Below are 18,509 nucleotides of genomic sequence, written 5' to 3'. Positions count from 1 at the left end.
CGGGGCGGGGCCTCTGGAGCGGGCGGGGCTTTCCCGCGCTGCAGCTGGTCACGTGGTGGGGCAGCGGGGGCGAGGCGGCCGGTCACGTGGTGGGGGCGGGGCCGGGGCCGCGCGGCGCCGAGGGCCGGAGGTCATGGCAGAGCCGGGGGCGGCCGCCGTGGGCCTGGGGCGAGCGGAGTCTGGCGGCGGGGCCGACGGAGCGGGCGGCGACCCGTTGCTGCCGCAGGAGGAGAACGGCGTGGGTGGCAGAGCAATCCGCGTGGGCACCCGCCGGAGCCAGGTACGCAGTGGCAGGATTAGGGTGCGGGGAGCCCCCGCCGCCCGGGTACCCTGATGGCGGCGCAGGGTCTGTGTGCTTCTCGGGGCTGAGGAGCGGCCTCAGCTTCCTGAGTTCGCGCGTTTCGACTCCTGCCGTGGAATTCCGGGAAGAAGTTTGGAAAGCCCTTCCTTCGGAACCCAGGGGACGGTCAGCTCTGTTAGCGCTGTCGTGGTGCAGGGGCCGGGGGCGACGGCGCGGGTCTCTCCCGGATCTGGCTGGGAGCAACTTGCAAAGTCTGTGCAGGTCTTGTAGGGAAAACACCCCGATAACTGATGCTTGCAGCCTGCTCAAAGGCCAGAGAAGGGACATATCCAGAGATAGAGAAGGTATCTGTTGCCAGCGGGCTACAGTAGGGAGGAGCAGCTTCGCAAAGAGAGATAAAAGCGACCCTCAGGCCTTTGCACTGAGATAATCTCGTTCCTTTTGGTAGCACGTTCTGGGAAGAGTTCCGTGCTGTCACAAAGGCATTTTACGTAGACATCAGGACAAGGGAGATAGCCGTGCATATATGCTATCTCATGTAATAACCTGAGGCTTTTGGGACACTTTACAGAGGGAGGCAGCTACATAGATTCATTGTACTTATAGGGAACTGCAGTCCTGAGAACGACGTTAATTACCAAAGGGTCTTGAGCCCTTCGGTGGGAGAAAAGCTGAAACTCATCTGTAGTTGCTTGAGTCTGCTGCCGCTTGCATGTGCAGAAACATGATGATACATTAGTGATTGTATTTTACTTGCTTCTGGTTTTCTTATGCAAAGGAATGTTCTTCATGCAGTTTACTGCTTTGAGATTTGTTTCTTGCTGTACGTGATGATTTAAGCTGTTAATTTTGTGTGTGTGTAGAACCCCTAACTAGGTCTTTGTTCTTATAGAAGATAAGTAACTTATATTTGACCCTAACTGTGGATTTTTCCGCCAGCTCAGTGAAGTCCTACTGGCTTCTCCCAAAGCTTGCAGTATTGGTAAAATTCATACTCTTAGAGAAAGAAGGAGGCTTTAACCCTAACCTCAACCCCAGCCTAGTGTGCAATATGACTTCGTCTTTCATTGCTGAGCAACAGAATAATGGTTTTGCATACATTTTCTGCCCACTTGTTGATGAGCGCTCATCATTTAGCAGTTGTGTTCCACATAGGTGAAACCAAGAAGTGAAAGCATGAGAATTATGATCTGTAGGTTCCTGTTGTAATCGCTCTCCCTATTTCGATGAATTTATTGCAGTGTTTCATCAGGGGTTGCACCACAGTAATGCTGGACATGGGGAGATGTTGTTGTGGCACTGTAGTCAATAAAAGAAGTTCTTCAGTGAAGTGTTCTGGTCATGAGAGGAGTTCATACAATTCAAGGAGTTTGTACCTATGAGCGATTTAATTTGAAGCAACCTATTTCTAATGCTTTTGATTTAGAGAGAACGTACTTGTCATGCGTGCCTTGCTGTGGGAGAGGGGCAAAGCCTCCTTAGCTATTGTATGGACAGTGTGCTCTTTCTTTAGGACTTTGTTTTCTGCTTCCTTGTAGCTGGCCCGGATCCAGACTGATAGTGTAGTTACGATGCTCCGTGAGCGGTACCCTGACCTCCACTTTGAGATTGGTAAGTTTTTTTTTGGATGTTGCCCCGGGGTAGATGGCAAGGAGCAGGAGCCCAGCGGGTTATCTTTGTGTGCAAGAGGTGTGTGTAGAGTCAGGAGGAGGAGATCTGTCTAAATTTATCTGAGAGTGCTATCTGAAAATTCAGCTCAATTGTGTGGCTGAGGAACTGCTGCTGCTTGTTTCTTCTCGGGGAGATAGCTGGATTTCATAAGCCCTTGATGATTTTAGTGCTGAGTATGGGATGGATAGGGTGTTGTGTTGCTACATTTGCAAACTTGGTATTGTTTTGGCTGCGCGCCTCTTTTCTGGTGTGGGGCTCAAGGGTTTCAGCAGGAATAACAGGAGCTCAGCCATGCACTGAAGAGAACTGCTTTACATGTGTTCACTGGCACTCCAGAGACAGACCATGCCAGTTTCCAATGGGTCTGCTCTCCGCCCCCCCCCCCGGCCGTCCTCTTTCACCTTGCTTTTGTTTTTGAGGACAGTGAAAGAAGTCTCAATTTCACTTGTCTTAAGTGCGATGCATTTCTAGAAGTGAGCTGCTCTTGTATTGAGCTTGAGTCAGTGTTCACCCAGTAGTGTGTGACCGCTCATGGCATTTTGCATAGATATTTTCAGCCTAAGCCCAGTGCTTTTATCAAGCCTCACGTTTTACCTGTACTGTCTCTGAGCAGTGGCCATGTCAACAACTGGGGACAAGATCTTGGATACAGCGCTTTCCAAGGTAAAGGATCTTCCTTTATTCAAGAACTAATTGTATTTATGTTGTATTGGCTGATGTTCTTTCGTGATTTATGGTTTTCCATTTATGTCTAGATTGGGGAGAAGAGCCTCTTCACCAAGGAGTTGGAAAATGCGCTTGAAAGAAATGAGTAAGAACTTGGTGTTTTGTCTTTCTCCTTAGCATTTGGTGCTCTTTGGACATATTTGCCTTGCTGCATAGGTGATCTGTTTTCCTTCAGTCCTGTACCAGTACCTCTCAGGCTCAAAAAAGTAATCCTTTGATAAGTCACTGTCTTTTTTTTCCTCCCTTTTTTTTCTCTCTACCCTGGGCTCAGGCAATGTATATTGAAGTGGAGCTGTTGTGTCACTTGGTCTGCCCCAGTTAGGTTTTCTTCTGTTATTTGTGTATTACATGCGGTAATACATAGGGAGAATGTGATCTCGTCTGATTAATGCTTATGAATATATTTTTTTAAAAAGTACTTTTCTTACTAGTGGTAATGTATTGCAAAACAGATTTATTGTCATCCTATAAATGTTAAAATTTATTAAGTTATGACAGCTAAAGGTGCAGGAGAATTCGACATGGGCAAATTGTGCTGTGTTCTATGCAACTTGTCTCTAGTTAAAGTATGTTTAAAAACAAAGGTATTCTTCTGCATCTCTGCCACATAGTTACATCATACTGCATTTTCAGTGAAGTTGGTGAAAAGCTATTGGAGACTCAAGTGTTTACCATTATGCTCAGTTCCTGTGTGACAAAACAGGTAGCCTGTACTTTGGCTTGTTGTTACTTAAAGTTTGATACATAATGCCAACTCACATACTGATGCATTTTGGTACGGTGAGTGTCTCTGTGTGAACATCTCCAGCATCTTCCCCTCATTCAGTCTGATTGTTTAAGTGTCTTTTGTCACTGGGTAAGGGGAAAAGCGAGACAGAGGAAGGTGAAGTAGCCTTTTAGGAGTAACACAAAAACTGTATAGTAATCCTGGCTATGGAATCCTGAAATTCTTCTCCCTTCTCCAAATTAATTCCCAGAATAGATTCAAACTTTTCTGTAGGTGACCTGCAGGCCTCTGGTAGATCCCTGAATGAGCTTCACCATCTGTTCTCTGATTACTGTCCTCTAATTTTTAGGGTTGACCTTGTGGTTCACTCCCTGAAGGACCTGCCAACTTGTCTTCCTCCTGGCTTTACGATTGGCGCTGTCTGCAAGTAAGTGTGGACATGAGACTTGATTCTCTTGAGAGTCTTGCATTTTATAGTGTTGGTGAAGGAGAGCAAAGGTAGCGTAGGTCCTGTGATTGGTCTCCAAAACAGTGGAAGCTTTAGTGGAACACTAGGGTTGCCCTAGTGTTCCATAGCTGGCAAGTGTTCTGAAGATTCTTGCTTGTACAGTGATGATGAAGTATTGTGGAGCCAGAGGTAGTTCTTCCCGGAAGTGATAGCAGAACTGTTGACCTTGCCAGCCTTCCCTTAAATGATGTGTCAGGCATTCTGCACTTGCGTTATTTTGCAGAAGGGAAAACCCACTTGACGCTGTTGTCTTTCATCCCAAAAACTGTGGAAAAACACTGAGCCTCCTTCCTGAAAAGAGGTGAGTGGGAGAAGAAGGGGAAGACAGGTGTAAAAACAGAAGGGATCAGTTGGTTGATATTTTCCATTGGCAAGTCAGTCAGCTCATTGCTTTATCCTGTAGTGGTTTTTACACAGCCTTTTGTGAGCATTCCACAGAGTGGCAATGCTTTCTCGAGTTAGAACCTTTCTTGCCATGACCTCCTGAGTGAATTCTTGTTCCTTGGTGTTCTGCCTACTGCTAGGGAATGCGTACAATGCAGACAGGGTGTCTGGTGCAGGATTTTGGCTTTCATGGACCTGAACTATGCTTCTGTTCTCACTTAGCCTCTTCTGATTTCTTCCTTTTGTTTTTGGCATCACTTTCTTGTGGTTTCTCCATTTTTAATGACCTGTCTTTCCATAGAGATTATTGGAATCCTTTGTCTGAGACAGATGATTGAAATTACTCAGATTAAGGTAGCTATTAGAAAGATATTTTTTTATTAAAGTGAAAGAAATAAACTAGCCATGACACAAAGACTTGTGTTTCCGTTTAGGTTTAGGTTTCAGGTTACTGCATTTCTTTGGTGAAGTTCCTCTGTTTTAGTCACTTCATCACTTAGTTGTCTGGCTTTGTCTGGTTCATTTTGGGGCAGTGGAGCCTTTTTCTGTGAAAAATGTTGTCTCAGTGAGTTCTCATCAGTCCTTGACAGTGGCTAGGGACTGCTCATCAGAAGCATATCCTGTAAATTGGCTCCTTGGGAGTTGCTTCAGACATGCTTTGTGCTAAACTTCACAGAGTGGTTTTCTTTCTTCTAAGGAGATACAAATCATTGACTGTTTTTTTGATCTTCATCTCAACAACAGCAAAAAAGAAGTTGTTGTTTCCTTGAAACTTCTGTCATATATGTGGCTGGAGGTAACTGTTAGGAGTGTTCTGGATTTCAGTGATTATATTTTTCCCTGCAGTGTGATTGGAACCAGTTCACTTCGGAGAGCAGCTCAGCTCAAGAAGAAGTTCCCTCATTTAGAATTCAGGGATATTGTATCCTTTCCTGGCAAGCCGTGGGAGCTGGGTAAAGCTGCAAACAGGAAAGTACAATTTTGTGTAAAATCTAGATTCGAGGCTGATTTGTGCCACCTCACTTACAAGAACAAACTGCTTCCTCAAAGGCTGTTCTCCACTACCCCGTTCTGAGGAGGAGGTAGTACTGTAGCCATTCTGTCCTCTGCTTCTCATGAGGCGGTAAAGAAGCAGCCGGCCTTGATCTAGCAGGGGGTTCAGCATACAGATGAATTGTATGTTTTGCAGTGTTTGAAAAACTGCATGATGGTGCCTCCCATGTGTTTGTCATGGGCATGTGACCAAATGTTGCTGGGTTTCCAGTAACCTTGGATGCTGTTTGGACCACTAATTCCGTTGTGGGTGGCTGACCTACTAAGAAAAGGCATTGTTACTTCAGTCCTAGGAGCAGAGTTCTTTGCAGTACAGAAGGAGTTGGGTGCTAATAGTGCACTTCACTGGTTTGCGTATCTTTGTAGACTCAGCACTTGAATTAATATTCCATAATACTTGGCAAAATTCTATCTCAAGAAACAATTGTGCATATTTAACACTTCTTTCAGGATGGTACTGACATTCTTGTTTGGAGACTGTTGGATTCTGTACAGTCTTTAAAGACTCACCTGGTTGTAGGACTGTTTTCTGGCTGTTTCTGTGCTTGCTTAATCACTTCTACAGAGAGGAAACTTAAATACTCGTTTAAAGAAGCTAGATGAGAAGGAAGACTTCAGTGCCATCATCCTGGCTGCTGCTGGGCTGAAGAGAATGGGCTGGGAAAGTCGCATTGGCCAGGTGAGGTGCAGCAAAGCAGAAAATACCATTCTCTACTGAAATACCAACTGTTTGCCTTTCAGACCTTGTGGTTGTCCTATCCAAGATAGGCATGCGATCTCCTGACTCCATTGCCATATTAGCTTTAATTTCAGGCACTTCTGGAAGGAGTGGTTGGCTTTTTTGGTTGCTTGCTTTTTTTTTTTTCATACAGAAATTTTTCATGTTCAGCTTTCCATGGTTCAGTAACAGTTTGTAATCTGATTGTCTCATAGCACTTCACAGCACTCATGTCTAGCAACGCAGCAGTGTGCAAGACTGAGATTTTAGTGATTAGCTAATTCACAAAGTGTTACACTTCAGTTGATGGAAAGTGCGTTATCTCTCTTTTGTGGTGGAAACACTGAGGCGTGGGAAGGGAGAGGTGATATTTCTTTGGTCTGACATGAAATCAATTAGTATTAGAGACAGGAATCTGGCTCTTGTTTTCTGTATTGTGAACAGTGCAACTTGAGTTAACTCTTGATTTTACTTTCTTCCAGCTCCTAGGCCCTGAAGATTGTCTGTATGCTGTCGGACAGGTACTTTACAACTTTTGTTCCTTAAAGGGCAGTGAAAGCCAGCAGCAATATGATGTATCTGAATAGTTAACTGTGATGAAGACTTCTCATGTCTTGGTTATCAGAAAAGTACTTTGATCTCTTTTGTTGGCTGTTAAACTGTTTGAGGCACAACTTGATTGAAGACTGGAAGTCTGCTCTTCTACCCAGTGTGTTAGGGACTAGTTCCTATCAGTAGTAAAAAAACAGTAAATGGGAAAGGTACAGCGGGGCAGCACGGCAGATATGGGGCAGGTTCTGGCAGGGTGAGTAAGATGCTGCACCAGGATAACTGTGCAAAGCCACTGCAGTGTCTTTGGTCTGTGATGCTCCCTCCTTTGTGCCTGGTGTCCTGACTCCTGCAGGGTGGAGCTGAGACACCTGCCTTGGAGCACCTTCTTAGTGCTCCTGTTTTTGGGTGGGCGGACTGTTCTAGTCCATGCTGGCTGCATGGCTGAGCTTATGCAGCTAGTATCAAACTTAATAAACTAGAGCTGGTGATCTGTTAGTGATTGCAAGTGACAAATCTGCACATTCAGTTTGAAAAGTGATTTTGATCATGCATTTGTTAAGTACCTGCAGAGTTCTGGAATGGTTTGAGGTGGCAAGCATGATCTTTAACACTTGTGTGAATAAGTCCTGATCTTCTGCTTATGGCACCTGCTGTAGGACGACCCTGCAGCCAGCAGAGTGTATTGTAATTAATTTCTGTAAACATTCTTTTTCCCTTAGTGTAAAGGGTCTGAGTTCTGTTTCATGATCAATGCTGATGTATGTAGTTGAAGAATTATATTTTGTTGTGTGTTTCTTCTTCTAGGGTGCCTTAGCAGTGGAAGTTCGTGCCAAAGACCAAGAGATACTGAATATGGTATCTGCCCTGCATGATGCAGACACTGTGTTGTGCTGCATTGCTGAGAGAGCCTTTATGAAACGTTTGGTAGGTCTGGCACTCTTCCTCTGCTTGCAGCAGTAAATACTGATCTGCTAGTTGACTTGATGCCATAATATGGGAAATCTGTTACACTTCTCTTAAACTGCAAAGGAGAGTACTTCTGAATCAAAAAGGGCCAGAAGAGTGATGGGCAGGGTTGTGTGCAGCCTAAACTTTTCAGAGGCCTCTGCTTTGAAAGTGTTGTGTAGGAGCCTCAGTGTCAGCTGCTTTGTGTTTTAGGAGGGTGGATGTAGCGTCCCTGTTGCTGTCAACACCCTGCTGAAGGATGGCCAGGTGAGGCGTACTTTGTATTTTTCCATTGATTATTTCTGAAAAGCTATTCCAAGTTTGTGCATGTTTCCATATCTTTTCCTGAAGCTAATTTCAGCAGGTATCTTTATAGCCAGTTAGCGCAGATAGTCTCCTGACTCGACCCTTCTGTGTTTGTGTCCAAAGCAGGAGTACAAGAATGGGTCTGGCTACTGAAGCTGTCTTTCAGAAAATTCCCTTATAATATATACCAGATTCCCCCTCCACCCCTGCTACTTATTTCATGCTGTCCTGATGTCTGAAACTATTGCTTTTGACCCTACCAAACCTGTTTTTAGACAGTGGAGTGTGATTAAGGAGGTGGGAAACTAGAAAAAAACTTCGGCCTTTTCCTTGAGAAGTCACATCTTCCCTAACAGGGATTACTTTTCTTTATACTTGTATTGTATCGCTATTCATGCTGATCCCACTGCATGACAAAAGCCCTTCCTGACGGAGTAAGCTTTGTATATTGGCTGGATTTTTTTAAAGAGAGGGTAGTTGGCTGCCTGTTTGTTTGTTAATGTGGTAATAATCCATTCCATGTATTTTTCCAAGTTGTATTTGACAGGAGCAGTCTACAGCTTGGATGGATCTGATAGCCTGAAGGAGACCATGCAAACTGGTGTTAGTTATCCCCATCAGGTACGTGAATGATGGTGGCTTCAAAATTCAAATCTGAAGCTAAATGACAAAAACTGGGCCTTTAGAAATAAACTATACTTGGTCTGGTTTCTTGTAACCTGTAACAGCATACTGTTCTTGAGGCTCTTCAGACTAGGTTTTACCCTGTTTCATGGGTGTCTTAATTCCTTGTCCACTGTTTTCCTGCTGCTTTACTTTGAGGTGTTTATATTTGCAGAATGAAGATGGACCGAATGATGACGTGCAGCATGTTGGCATCACAGCCAAGAACGTTCCTGGTCAGGCCCAGGAAGCTGCAGAGAACCTGGGTGTTGAACTAGCTAGTTTACTTCTAAGCAAGGGAGCAAAGCATATCCTTAGCGTGGCAAGGCAGCTCAATGATGCCCACTGAACCTGGGGCGTGGCCAACAGGAGTGCTACAACTCTAGCTACAAGTCTGTGCAGCTACATCATGATCCTCTGGAGGGATTTATTTCAACGTTCACACCAGTCTTACCTGATGTTTGGGTGCAAAAAACCTGAAATATGAAGCTAACTTGAGTAGTTTCTGCTCTTGAGAGTTTTCACCCCTCTCCACATTTCTCTAAATTGTTAAGCGTCTCTATGAAGTATTGTCAACAACTTTTGTAGCTAGAGCTAAAACAAAAAATTAAAAATAAAAGCCTTTAAATGTTCAATTCCATTTAGGACAGATGTGCCCAGTGGGTTATAACTGGATATGCAGCTGTGCTGGTACTAAAATGCTGTGCTCTCCTGAGTGCTTTTGGGAGTCATTATTTGGGCCTTTCACTCACTGTGTCACTGAAGGCTCTCACTAGGTTCCTTATAGTAAAGTAGCAGAGATGCTACATTCACCCTTGGCCTTAGTGAAGATAAATTAAGTTCACTGTTATCAGGTAGATGCACCTGATATACTAGCCAATTGGCTAGTATTAGGTTGATACTCTATATGTATATTTTTATCTATTAGCTATACTAGCTGGATTGGCTAGTATTAAATGAGGGGGGTGGAGTCATTTTGATTTTCCTTGTATGTTTGTCCACAAAAGTCATGAGAGCCAGTTAGCTAGACTTGCCAGTGAAGGGAGAGCTGAAGCAGAAGCCCAAATTCCAGATACTGTGGCTTCTTGCACTTGCTACTAGGTCAGCATACTTCGAGCAGGGTTTAATTGTTACAGTGCCTTCCAGAAACACTGTAACGGCAGTCCTGTGTCGTAAATAAAGAAGGTTTATTTTTCTAGGCAACGTTCACTGAATGTACCAGAGGTAGGTAAGAGTTAAAATAACGGGTCCTTACGGAGCAGCTCTCACGCTCAATTTTTGACTGGTCCCGGGCCGCTTCCGCTCCCCTCACCGCCCCCTCCCCTCCCCCTTTCCGCAGCCACGCCACTCCTCCGCGGATCGCAGCTCTTCCAGTGAGCAATGGGGTGGCCCTGAAAAGGGCCTTTGAGTTGGGCCGGGAGGGCCGGCCGGCCTAGTACTCCTGCGACTGCTGCCCACTGCCCCTCTTGCTGGTCTTCTTGGGCAGCAGCACGGCCTGAATGTTGGGCAGCACGCCGCCCTGCGCGATGGTAACGCCGCCCAACAGCTTGTTGAGCTCCTCGTCGTTGCGCACCGCTAGCTGCAGGTGACGGGGGATGATGCGCGTCTTCTTGTTGTCGCGTGCCGCGTTGCCCGCGAGCTCCAGGATCTCAGCGGTCAAGTACTCGAGCACGGCCGCCAGATAGACGGGCGCACCAGCCCCCACCCGTTCCGCGTAGTGCCCGCGCCGCAGCAGTCGGTGAACGCGCCCTACCGGGAACTGCAGCCCAGCCCGGGACGAGCGAGACTTGGCCTTAGCACGGGCCTTACCGCCGCTCTTCCCACGGCCGGACATGGCGTCTCGCTCCGCTGCCGAACCGATGCGACTGGAGGGGCCGCGCCCGGGATTTTTATAACCTCCCGCCAAGTAGGGTCCAGCTCATTGGACAGTGCCACCGCCCCTAACTATTGGTCCGTTTGCCGGAAGAAGCTTTTTGCTGACTGGTCGCTTGTGTGATACCAACGCGCTTGCTCTGAACGTGTTGGCCGCGGGGTCCGACCAATCAGCGAGCGAGGCGCCAAATTTAAACCACGCCGAGGGGATTGGTGGGGCGCTGTCGCCGGGCTCAGCGAGCATGCGCGATGCCGGCCCGCCCACGGCGGGGGACGCCGATCCCTCAGAGCGCTTCGCGCCGCCCGGCCCAGGCGCACGGTGCTTTATGAGGGCTGGAGTCAGTCCCTGGGCCTGCTCCCTTGTCTGGGCCTGGCTTCCACCCAGAGCGAGGAAGAGGGGCTCCTGGGATGCTTAGAGACTGAGAGGTATCCCTGTCTGTAGGGGCATTTGTGTTAGGGCGGCGCATGGGGGGAAGAGCAGTTAGGGATGTGAAAAAGCCTACCATGAGGTCCTTTATTAGGGAATTCTGGGAATGTGTGAGATATATTATGGGTTTCTACTATGGGTATATAAAGAGAAGCAGCAAAGGAAAGTGAGGAGTCAAACTGGATTAGAAGAAAAAAACCCATGGGAACATTGGAGGAAAAATATAAGTGAAGAAAGTGGTAATGTTTTAAAATGTTGCTGATCAGTAAGACTTATATCTGCAGTCTGTGCTGTCTTACTTAACCCATATGCATGTATGTTTTTTTTTCTGCAGAGTGAGCAGACTGTCTACACCGTGTGCCTCTGGAGGTCTGAGTGCCAGCAGCTGGTGTTAGGACACAGATCAGAGCAGCCAGTGGTTCCAGCAAATGGGAAGACTTCAGCACGTGCAGGGAGGGGCCAGCACTAGGTGGAATGCAAGCGTGTGTGATCCCTAGGGAAGGAGCCAGACTAGAGAGCAAGTAGGAGAATGGGCTTTGGAGCCCAGGACCAGATGTGGGAGAGATCAGGGTCAGCAGGATGCTTACTGGAGGTAGGGCTAAGCCAGCTTACTGGGGAAAATGGGGTGGCTGCCTGAGAAGTACCTATTGGAAGGCCACATTCCTAGATCAGCTGGCAGGGAGATCAATTTCTCTGTTCATATGCCCTGATGCCAGGAAATCCAGCAGCTGGTTACTGGACAGACTGTTTACAGCCAGGTACTGAATGATTTCATGATGTTTGTGTATAAGTGTTAATGAATATACTGTACTAGTAGACTTACAAATTTATCGGCTGGAGAGGAGGAAGAGGATTCAGCCACTCATACCATCCATACTTGAGTGCTGTGTGTTTTCTGTGTTGATCAGTGCTGCTGGACACAGGCATTTTTGCCTTCTGGTAATACATTCCAAGCCTTGTTACTAGCTCAGCTTGGGTGTGGGGAGGTGCAGTGCCCTTACTTCTACTGGGGTACTGGACCTGGCAATTTCTACTCCTAGTCACCTCAGCATCCCTGTTTCTGCTGTTGCATTATCTCACTTTCACTACCACTGCACTTGCAAAGACTATAACCTGGTACCCCAATGGCTGTTCTATGTTCTTCTGTCTGGTAGGTAGCAATTCTGTGTTTAACTATGGTGCTTAATATTGCTCTATAAATAATTATTTGTATTTGAAGAACATGGATTGGCAGTCAGCAGTCTTAGTTCTGCATTAATAAAAGGATCTTACTGATGCCCTGTTAAGACAAGGACATGGGGATCTTTATTCTGCTAGTCTGTTTCAGATGTGTCCTCTTCCAGGGAGGAAGGCAGATGATAAAGGTATTCAGAATTAAAAGCTCATCAGCAGGAACATTCCCAGTAGCCATAAAAAAACAGGGAGTGTCCACTGCAGAAATGATCAGCTGCCTAACAGGGTAGAAAGCTAGGGATGGATCATGCAACCTAGTTTCACTGCATGTTAATACTGTCAAGGCAAACCACTGCAGGGAAAAGGGTACCATGAATTATTTTATTCTTGGAGCATTCTGAGTTTGGAGTATGGGAAGAAGCCAGGAACAGAGTCTGGTTTACTTATACTGCTCACAGAAATTAAAGTTGCTGTTTTCTCTCTTGGTGAACAGTAATGTCTTTGTTAGACGTATAGAGATTCCACCTTTCCCACTTTCCCTATGTGCTGTCATTTGCTTCCCCTCTAAAAGGTATTCCTAGTAACGATGTCCAAGTAGCAGTGAATCTTTTCTATCACAGAATTGGACAAAACCCTTTGGTGCACAAAATCCTCCTTCAAAACTAGCCCATGTAAAGCAGTTGCTTGCATTTTGACAGGTATTCTGAGGTTCCCAGAGGGTGGGAGCAACTTCAGTTGAATCATTTGGTCAAGCAACTGGAGAAAATGGACTGGCAGGTAGAAGAACTCTTTCCCTCGCTCCTGACAGTCCAGTCAGACATCATAAAACAAGCGCACTAGTTGGTACCGGATCGAAAATGCAATCGTGCTGCCAAGGACCTAGGTAAAAATCAAGACACATAACAGAAATATTATACTGTCAAATGGTGTACAGGCTGTCAGATTTCTCCTTTCCAAATGGATTTGCTAAGCTTTCTAGCATGCCTCATTTCATAAAAGAGCAACTAAAGGCTCCTTTCTTTAGGTATAGGAAGATAAATGGCAGAAGTCTATCCAAATACATGGTTTCTTTCTCTGATGATTTTAGGTATCAGTCGGATATATTTCCATGTGCCTGCACACAGTCACATTCTAAGAACATGTGCATGAGATAAGAGTTTGGGAACAACTCCTTCCCCTTTAAGGAGCCTATATTTTAATATAAACCCCATGGTTTGTAATGGAAAATACCTTATGTCAAAGCTGAAATTCAGCATCCTTACAATAAGGTGCTGTCAGGACTTCTCTGCTGTGACTGGGATCAAGGTAAGTGCTATGTACTTCCTGTCTTCTCCCATTCCCGATGTCATCTGCCTGAGCCCTCAAGAGGCTTTCGTTGCAAGTTCTTCCTCTCAAATCGGACTCTGTCTAAGTGTCTCTTTCCTAGTAAGAATCCCTTATCTCAAATCTGAAGATGAAAAGAATTATTTTATTGTGGGCAGTTAACCAATGCAGGCCTTTCCAAAAGTGGTATTTTTACTGTACTACGCTTGAGAATTCTCATGCTGAATAGAGGTAGTGGCAGGATCTGTGAAGCATATCCTTATGCTCCAAGTGGCTTCAAAATGCTTGCGCATGCCCCTCAGACTGAGAGACTGCTGAGCCACATGCCATGCTTACACAAGTCTGCTTGCCGGCAACAACTCTGAGACTGTTATTTGGTATTACTGAAAAACAGGAACATACCAAAAGGCTGTCTTGAGTCAGAGTGACAAGGCACTCTGCTGTGCTCATGTTTTTCTTGCAACCAATGACTTGTGTCTCGGGAATCTTTTTAAGCTAATCTTCTGACTTTTTTTATAAGCTCTCAATTGAACAGGGAGGTGTGTGCAGATTTCTTTCCTCCTTGAGGTGTGTAAGCCTCTTATTCTTCCCAAGCTCCACAGCTCAACTGTACCTGGTGTGAAGAGCACGGTATTTTACTTTCCCCTTTCCCCTTAAAGCTCTTGAGACTGACTTGGATCTGTTTCTATTGCAGAGTAAGTCTTTCTGCTGGAGGAACCCTTTGTCTGACCTGAATGAGGAGCAACAGGAGAGTGAGATTTCGCTCGTGGGTGGGTCCGATCAGCTTTATGACAAAATTAATAAGTGTCATATTATTGCATTCAGTGTATTCGCCATCTTCATCTGTTCCACTCCTCACATCTACTACGTGCAAGATCTTGACTACCTGAGGAAAGAAATATTGGACGCTATTTCACCAGGTATGTTTGGTGTTCACTGGCTAATCTTGCTCAAGAGCCCTTTTGCTGCACCAGCCCTGAAATCCTGGTTGTGCTCTTACTGAAAAGACAGGACAGACTTAGGATGGTCCTGGGGCACTTCTACGTGTGGTTACTCTGAAAGACTGATTTTTTAACACAATCAGGTGACTGTGAGGGATGGTAAGACTTTCTTCCAGATTTGAGCCACGCAGTAACTACTGAACCCTGAAGTTCTGCATTTTTTCCCACCCTGTTTCTCTTGCACTTGATGACTGCCTCAAAATGCATCTGAATTTTTAATGTTTTCCACAAATTACCTTCAGAATGCTTGTTCCCAGGGCAGAGAGGCTCTTAGTTTTGAATTTGGAGTAGCTCATCTCCAACTTCCCTGTACTAGGATTAAGCCTAAAAGAAACATTTAAAATTTAGTCCAGATGCATCAAGGAGATAAGAGAGATCACTTTGTAAGCAGACTTAGATCCATAGCTGAGAAAGAAATCCAGTGGTGGAAGAAACAGGAATAACCTGATGCACTTAAAAACAGCTGCTGGTATCTAGCCTCTCAAGTGGGGCAGAGAAGACTCCTTCCCATTGCACCCCCAATATATGCTGTGTAGTTTAAAGATTAAAACAGAAGAATCTAACATCTGCAGAGAGAACTGCTGATGTGGCATAGTGCTACAGAATGCTTGCTACTATGAAATCTTAGCAGATCCCACTGCTGCAGTATTAAAAGCAGCATGTGTCACTTTCTCTCGGTCCTGTAGGTTAGAATCATCATATTCTAACCTTGTTAAAAATTATTCTGTATCTGAGTGGCAGGCTGGTCAGAAAAGTGCACTTCTTTGAGAAACCTCTACTGTATGATCTCACTGTAGCTGGCAGAGTGAGCTGCTGTCTTTTTAAAAGCCGTCAAAGTATGTTTTCTCTTTAAAAGAGCACCTTCTACCACCTTTCTCAGCTGGTGTTGGAGGTAAAGACACAACCTGTAGTACCACTATAGGTCACTTGGTACATTACCTCGGTAGCCGGTGACGGGGACAAGGAATGACGTGGAAGAGTTGAGGCAACGAATAGAGGAAGTTGAGTACTTGCGGGATGAAAAAAAGCAGCATTGTTTTGCTGAAGTGTCCCAAGATCCCCACCACAGCAAAGGTCATGCCAGCAAAGTAGCAGAAGGTATCCCCGACAAACACTCGAGATGGGTACCTGTAATCCATTAAGCAGAAATGCAAAGAACTGACATAACTGCTACTGCCTCAAAAATGACTATTTATAACCACTGAATGTGTGCCCACATTGCAGGTCAGGGGCCAATGGAGATCTGCAGCAGATCTACAGAGTAAGAACAATTGTAGGTGTTTATTCTAAGATTTGCAGGACTGGGACCCACCACCTGACTAGCGGAGAATATTCTATGAAAAGACAGCCAGTGAGGCACAGGAGACAGTGTATTCTGCATGTTTGGGTGAGCTGGTGTGACCACAATTCTTTTAATACAAAGAAAAGCTACTATTCCATCCATGCTTTCTGTTCTTTGTTCTGGCAAGAAGCCTCTCTACCCTCCAGCATTCCACATCTGGAGGTGTTCAAGTGGTTTTGTTCATTCAAAAAGGGAGAAACTAGAGGGAAAGGATGCTTCCAAACAAATTCTGAATGTCTATCCTCTTACCAGTTGTAGTAAAATAGGCCCAGCGTGGTAAAAAAAAAGGGAATCATAAAGTAGAGAGAAAAAATGTGATCATCTCGATAATCCCCTATAGAAAAAAGAAAAACATGTGTTTGTGATAAGACAAGACTGGTTCATTTTTAGTAATACCAGCTACTGAAATCTAGAATTTCATTCTAGATTCATTCTTCCTTTGCTTTTTGTTCCCACAAATGTTTGTTATTTTCCTTACCGTTTAGCTCTACAATATTGAATATGATAATGGAAGCAGCTATCACCAGCGACTGTCCTGCTTCAATTCCATTAATTCCAGCAAGAATGTTGATGGCATTAGTGCAGAACACTGCTAGCATACCCATGTACACGTAGTAGAGGATACCTGCAGAGCAGAGCAAGCCAAGTGCTTCAGTATTTGGAGGCAAAGCAGGCCCTAGACCAATTCACTGAAGCTCTCACTTCTTGCTTTATACAGCAACCTATTGCCTAACAATCTCAGCGAGTTTTGATAGTGGTAGCTTACAAATAAGATTGCTTCCTCTCTTATGAGCTGGCTGTCTTGTCTACGTGTACTGTGACTGTGACAAACTGCCGTGACATGGCAGCCAGCTGTAGTGCTGTTTTTGTCTTTCTAACGTCCTGGTGTTATCGGCCATGTGCTGTGTGCCCCACTACTCAGCTGTATTGCCAGGATCATGGGAAAATGACTGGTGTCTGTCTGTGCACACCTGAATGTGTGCTTGGTTTCTGGATGTTCTTTCCAGCCTGATGTTTAGTGGGTGGACTGCCACTCTCTTACTGGTTACTTAAGTAAATCCTTAGTCTGCTCCCTCTGCAGTAAGAAGTGCTTCAGGTGATCCCTTCCACTGACTGCTTGCCACATGGATGGTGGCTTCTGGTGATTCATAACTTACCCAGGTCCAAGTGCATGCCCAGCAGCATCCGGAAGGGCTTAGGCACCACAATGGTCGTGTTCCCAAAGTTGGTGAAGTAAACCATGAGCAGTGGGAGGGAAGCCATGGTAGGAAGAAGCAACTTGTGGCGCCAGCGCAGGTTCAGAACATCATCTGCAAAGCCCAGGAAAATCATGCAGCAGATGGCAAGGAGAGAACCGATGAGCTCCACGAACTGCAGGACAGAGAACAGTACCCCGGTCACCGGTGGCCACTCCCTGCCCCTGCCTGCCACGCTTGCAGCACTAGACGAGCCTCACCTCGTCGTGAGGAAAGGCCGCGCACTGCTCCTCCACAAAACATCTCAGGAAGGGCACGGGGATGAAGCAGAAGAGGATGATCAGGAACACGGCACCGCTGATCACGCCCTGTGCTTCGGGGCTGGAAGGCAGAGCGGGGGGAGTCAGCCGTGCCTGGACCGGCCCCGCGGGGCAGCTCCCTGGGGCAGCGCTACTCACACGGGCCGCCTTGAGGTCTTGTTGAGGTCCTCTCCGAAAAGTCGCGCGGCGAGGAAGTGGTCCGTGAAGGCCGGAATCAGCGTGAGCGTGGCCGCGAAGCCCAGCAGCGACCCGCCGAGGTTGATGAGGAGGGGCACAGCGGGCCAGGCGGCCATGGCCGCGGCGGGCGCTGCCCCTGCCAAGGGCGCGGAGCGAGGCCGGGCGGGGGCGCTGCCCACCGCCTTCCCGGCTGGGCGTTACGCGGGCGGCGCCGGATGCGCGGGGCCCTCGCGGCCTATGGGGGGCGGGGGCGCCATCTTTAGCCCTGGCATGAGCTTCCTGCCGGCACGGAGGTCTGCTCGCACGACGTCCGGGATCGGTAGCGGTTTCAGCCTGCGCTTAGGGCGCATGGAAGGGCCTGTCCCCGGTGCTAAGGTTTGCGGTGCTTCTCTCCTCCGCAGGGTTCCTCGGAAACTCTACGCCGGGAGCAGCGCTCGCCCGGGGACGGCCCAGCCCCGCAATGCCCACAACCGCCATGGCCGCCTTGCCCCACCCCCTTGCCCCTCATAGGTACGTCACTTCCTCCCATGCGGGGAGCGGGTGAGCCCCAGTGGAGGGCGGGCGGCCGGGGTCCGCGCTGAATGAGCGACGGCTCCACCCGCCTGCCGGCCGGAACCGCCTTTTGCCCAGCTCTGGGGAGCCGCGGCTGCGGGCGAGCCCCGGCCAGCGCAGTTACCGCCGGCCGGCGGGGTGGCGAGCTATGTTACCGGTGTGCAGAATGCGCGAGATCGGAAAAGTGAGCGGCCGTTGGGTTCGTTTCCTCACGTGTTTCCTCAGATGTTGGGAAAATTCAGTAAAATGCCTTACTGGAGATTTTTGATTGTCGGGGAATTTGATGGGCCCTCGGGGCATTTTTGGGGGGCAGAGAGGGGAAGGCAGGATAGGGTCAATGTCCATTCACTGTTCTGTTCGTTCAGGTGTGAGTCGATGAGCAGAGGGGGAGACGCAGCAGAAAGTCCGGTAGCACTAAGAAAAACTTTTACGTGCCCTGCACCTGTATGGCAACCTGAAATGGTTTCTGATGGCTTTATTTGATTTTTCTGATGGCTTTATGGCCACCTAAGGAGCTGCTGCTGTGTTGAGAGGCCACCTCTGCTCTGCTGTCTGTTGCACATATGCAAAAG

The 18,509-nt window shown here is 47.0% G+C and overlaps 3 protein-coding genes across 5 annotated transcripts; 1 reads left to right on the top strand and 2 right to left on the bottom strand.

Annotated features, from left to right (window-relative positions):
- Positions 1-110: 110 nt before the first annotated feature.
- Positions 111-9,260, top strand: HMBS (hydroxymethylbilane synthase). 2 transcript variants are annotated; one of them, XM_084221560.1, is made up of 13 exons: positions 111-280; positions 1,840-1,912; positions 2,586-2,635; positions 2,728-2,783; positions 3,775-3,852; positions 4,157-4,234; positions 5,164-5,239; positions 5,936-6,049; positions 6,571-6,609; positions 7,445-7,564; positions 7,799-7,852; positions 8,426-8,512; positions 8,730-9,260. In XM_084221560.1, the coding sequence occupies exons 1-13, from the start codon at positions 134-136 to the stop codon at positions 8,901-8,903; spliced, it is 1,146 nt and encodes a 381-aa protein (XP_084077686.1). In that variant the 5' UTR covers positions 111-133; the 3' UTR covers positions 8,904-9,260. The 2 variants fall into 2 exon arrangements, with proteins under 2 accessions (XP_084077686.1, XP_084077687.1); XM_084221561.1 differs by lacking the exon at positions 4,157-4,234.
- Positions 9,261-9,904: 644 nt separating this feature from the next.
- Positions 9,905-10,388, bottom strand: H2AX (H2A.X variant histone; the record flags this gene model as incomplete). Its single annotated transcript, XM_084221450.1, has 1 exon — positions 9,905-10,388. The coding sequence occupies one exon, from the start codon at positions 10,386-10,388 to the stop codon at positions 9,987-9,989; it is 402 nt and encodes a 133-aa protein (XP_084077576.1). The 3' UTR covers positions 9,905-9,986.
- A 1,999-nt stretch (positions 10,389-12,387) lies between these two features.
- Positions 12,388-18,019, bottom strand: DPAGT1 (dolichyl-phosphate N-acetylglucosaminephosphotransferase 1). Of its 2 annotated transcripts, none has more exons than XM_084221445.1 (9): positions 17,347-18,016; positions 17,149-17,269; positions 16,850-17,063; positions 16,171-16,317; positions 15,942-16,026; positions 15,290-15,478; positions 14,587-14,674; positions 14,080-14,235; positions 12,388-12,905 (listed from the first exon to the last, which is right to left on the bottom strand). In XM_084221445.1, the coding sequence occupies exons 1-9, from the start codon at positions 17,499-17,501 to the stop codon at positions 12,840-12,842; spliced, it is 1,221 nt and encodes a 406-aa protein (XP_084077571.1). In that variant the 5' UTR covers positions 17,502-18,016; the 3' UTR covers positions 12,388-12,839. The 2 variants fall into 2 exon arrangements, with proteins under 2 accessions (XP_084077571.1, XP_084077572.1); XM_084221446.1 differs by lacking the exon at positions 12,388-12,905 and adding an exon at positions 12,937-13,962 and having other exon boundaries at positions 17,347-18,019.
- Positions 18,020-18,509: the final 490 nt, after the last annotated feature.

Source organism: Fringilla coelebs (assembly GCF_963513975.1).
Source record: "Fringilla coelebs genome assembly, chromosome: 25".
In the NCBI taxonomy this organism is placed as follows: Eukaryota; Metazoa; Chordata; class Aves; order Passeriformes; family Fringillidae; genus Fringilla; species Fringilla coelebs.
Note: the sequence above shows the minus strand (reverse complement) of the source record. Positions and strands in the feature narration are given on the sequence as shown.

Excerpts from the sequence above, each read along its gene's own strand:
- HMBS (XM_084221560.1), top strand. The coding sequence starts at position 134 with ATGGCAGAGCCGGGGGCGGCCGCCGTGGGCCTGGGGCGAGCGGAGTCT. Across the intron at positions 2,784-3,774 it reads AATGCGCTTGAAAGAAATGA|GGTTGACCTTGTGGTTCACT; the intron begins GTAAGAACTTGG and ends TCTAATTTTTAG. Across the intron at positions 6,050-6,570 it reads GGGAAAGTCGCATTGGCCAG|CTCCTAGGCCCTGAAGATTG; the intron begins GTGAGGTGCAGC and ends ACTTTCTTCCAG.
- DPAGT1 (XM_084221445.1), bottom strand. The coding sequence starts at position 17,501 with ATGGCCGCCTGGCCCGCTGTGCCCCTCCTCATCAACCTCGGCGGGTCG. Across the intron at positions 14,675-15,289 it reads CCCCGTCACCGGCTACCGAG|GCTTAATCCTAGTACAGGGA; the intron begins GTAATGTACCAA and ends TGTTTCTTTTAG. Across the intron at positions 12,906-14,079 it reads TCCTGTTGCTCCTCATTCAG|GTCCTTGGCAGCACGATTGC; the intron begins GTCAGACAAAGG and ends ATTTTTACCTAG.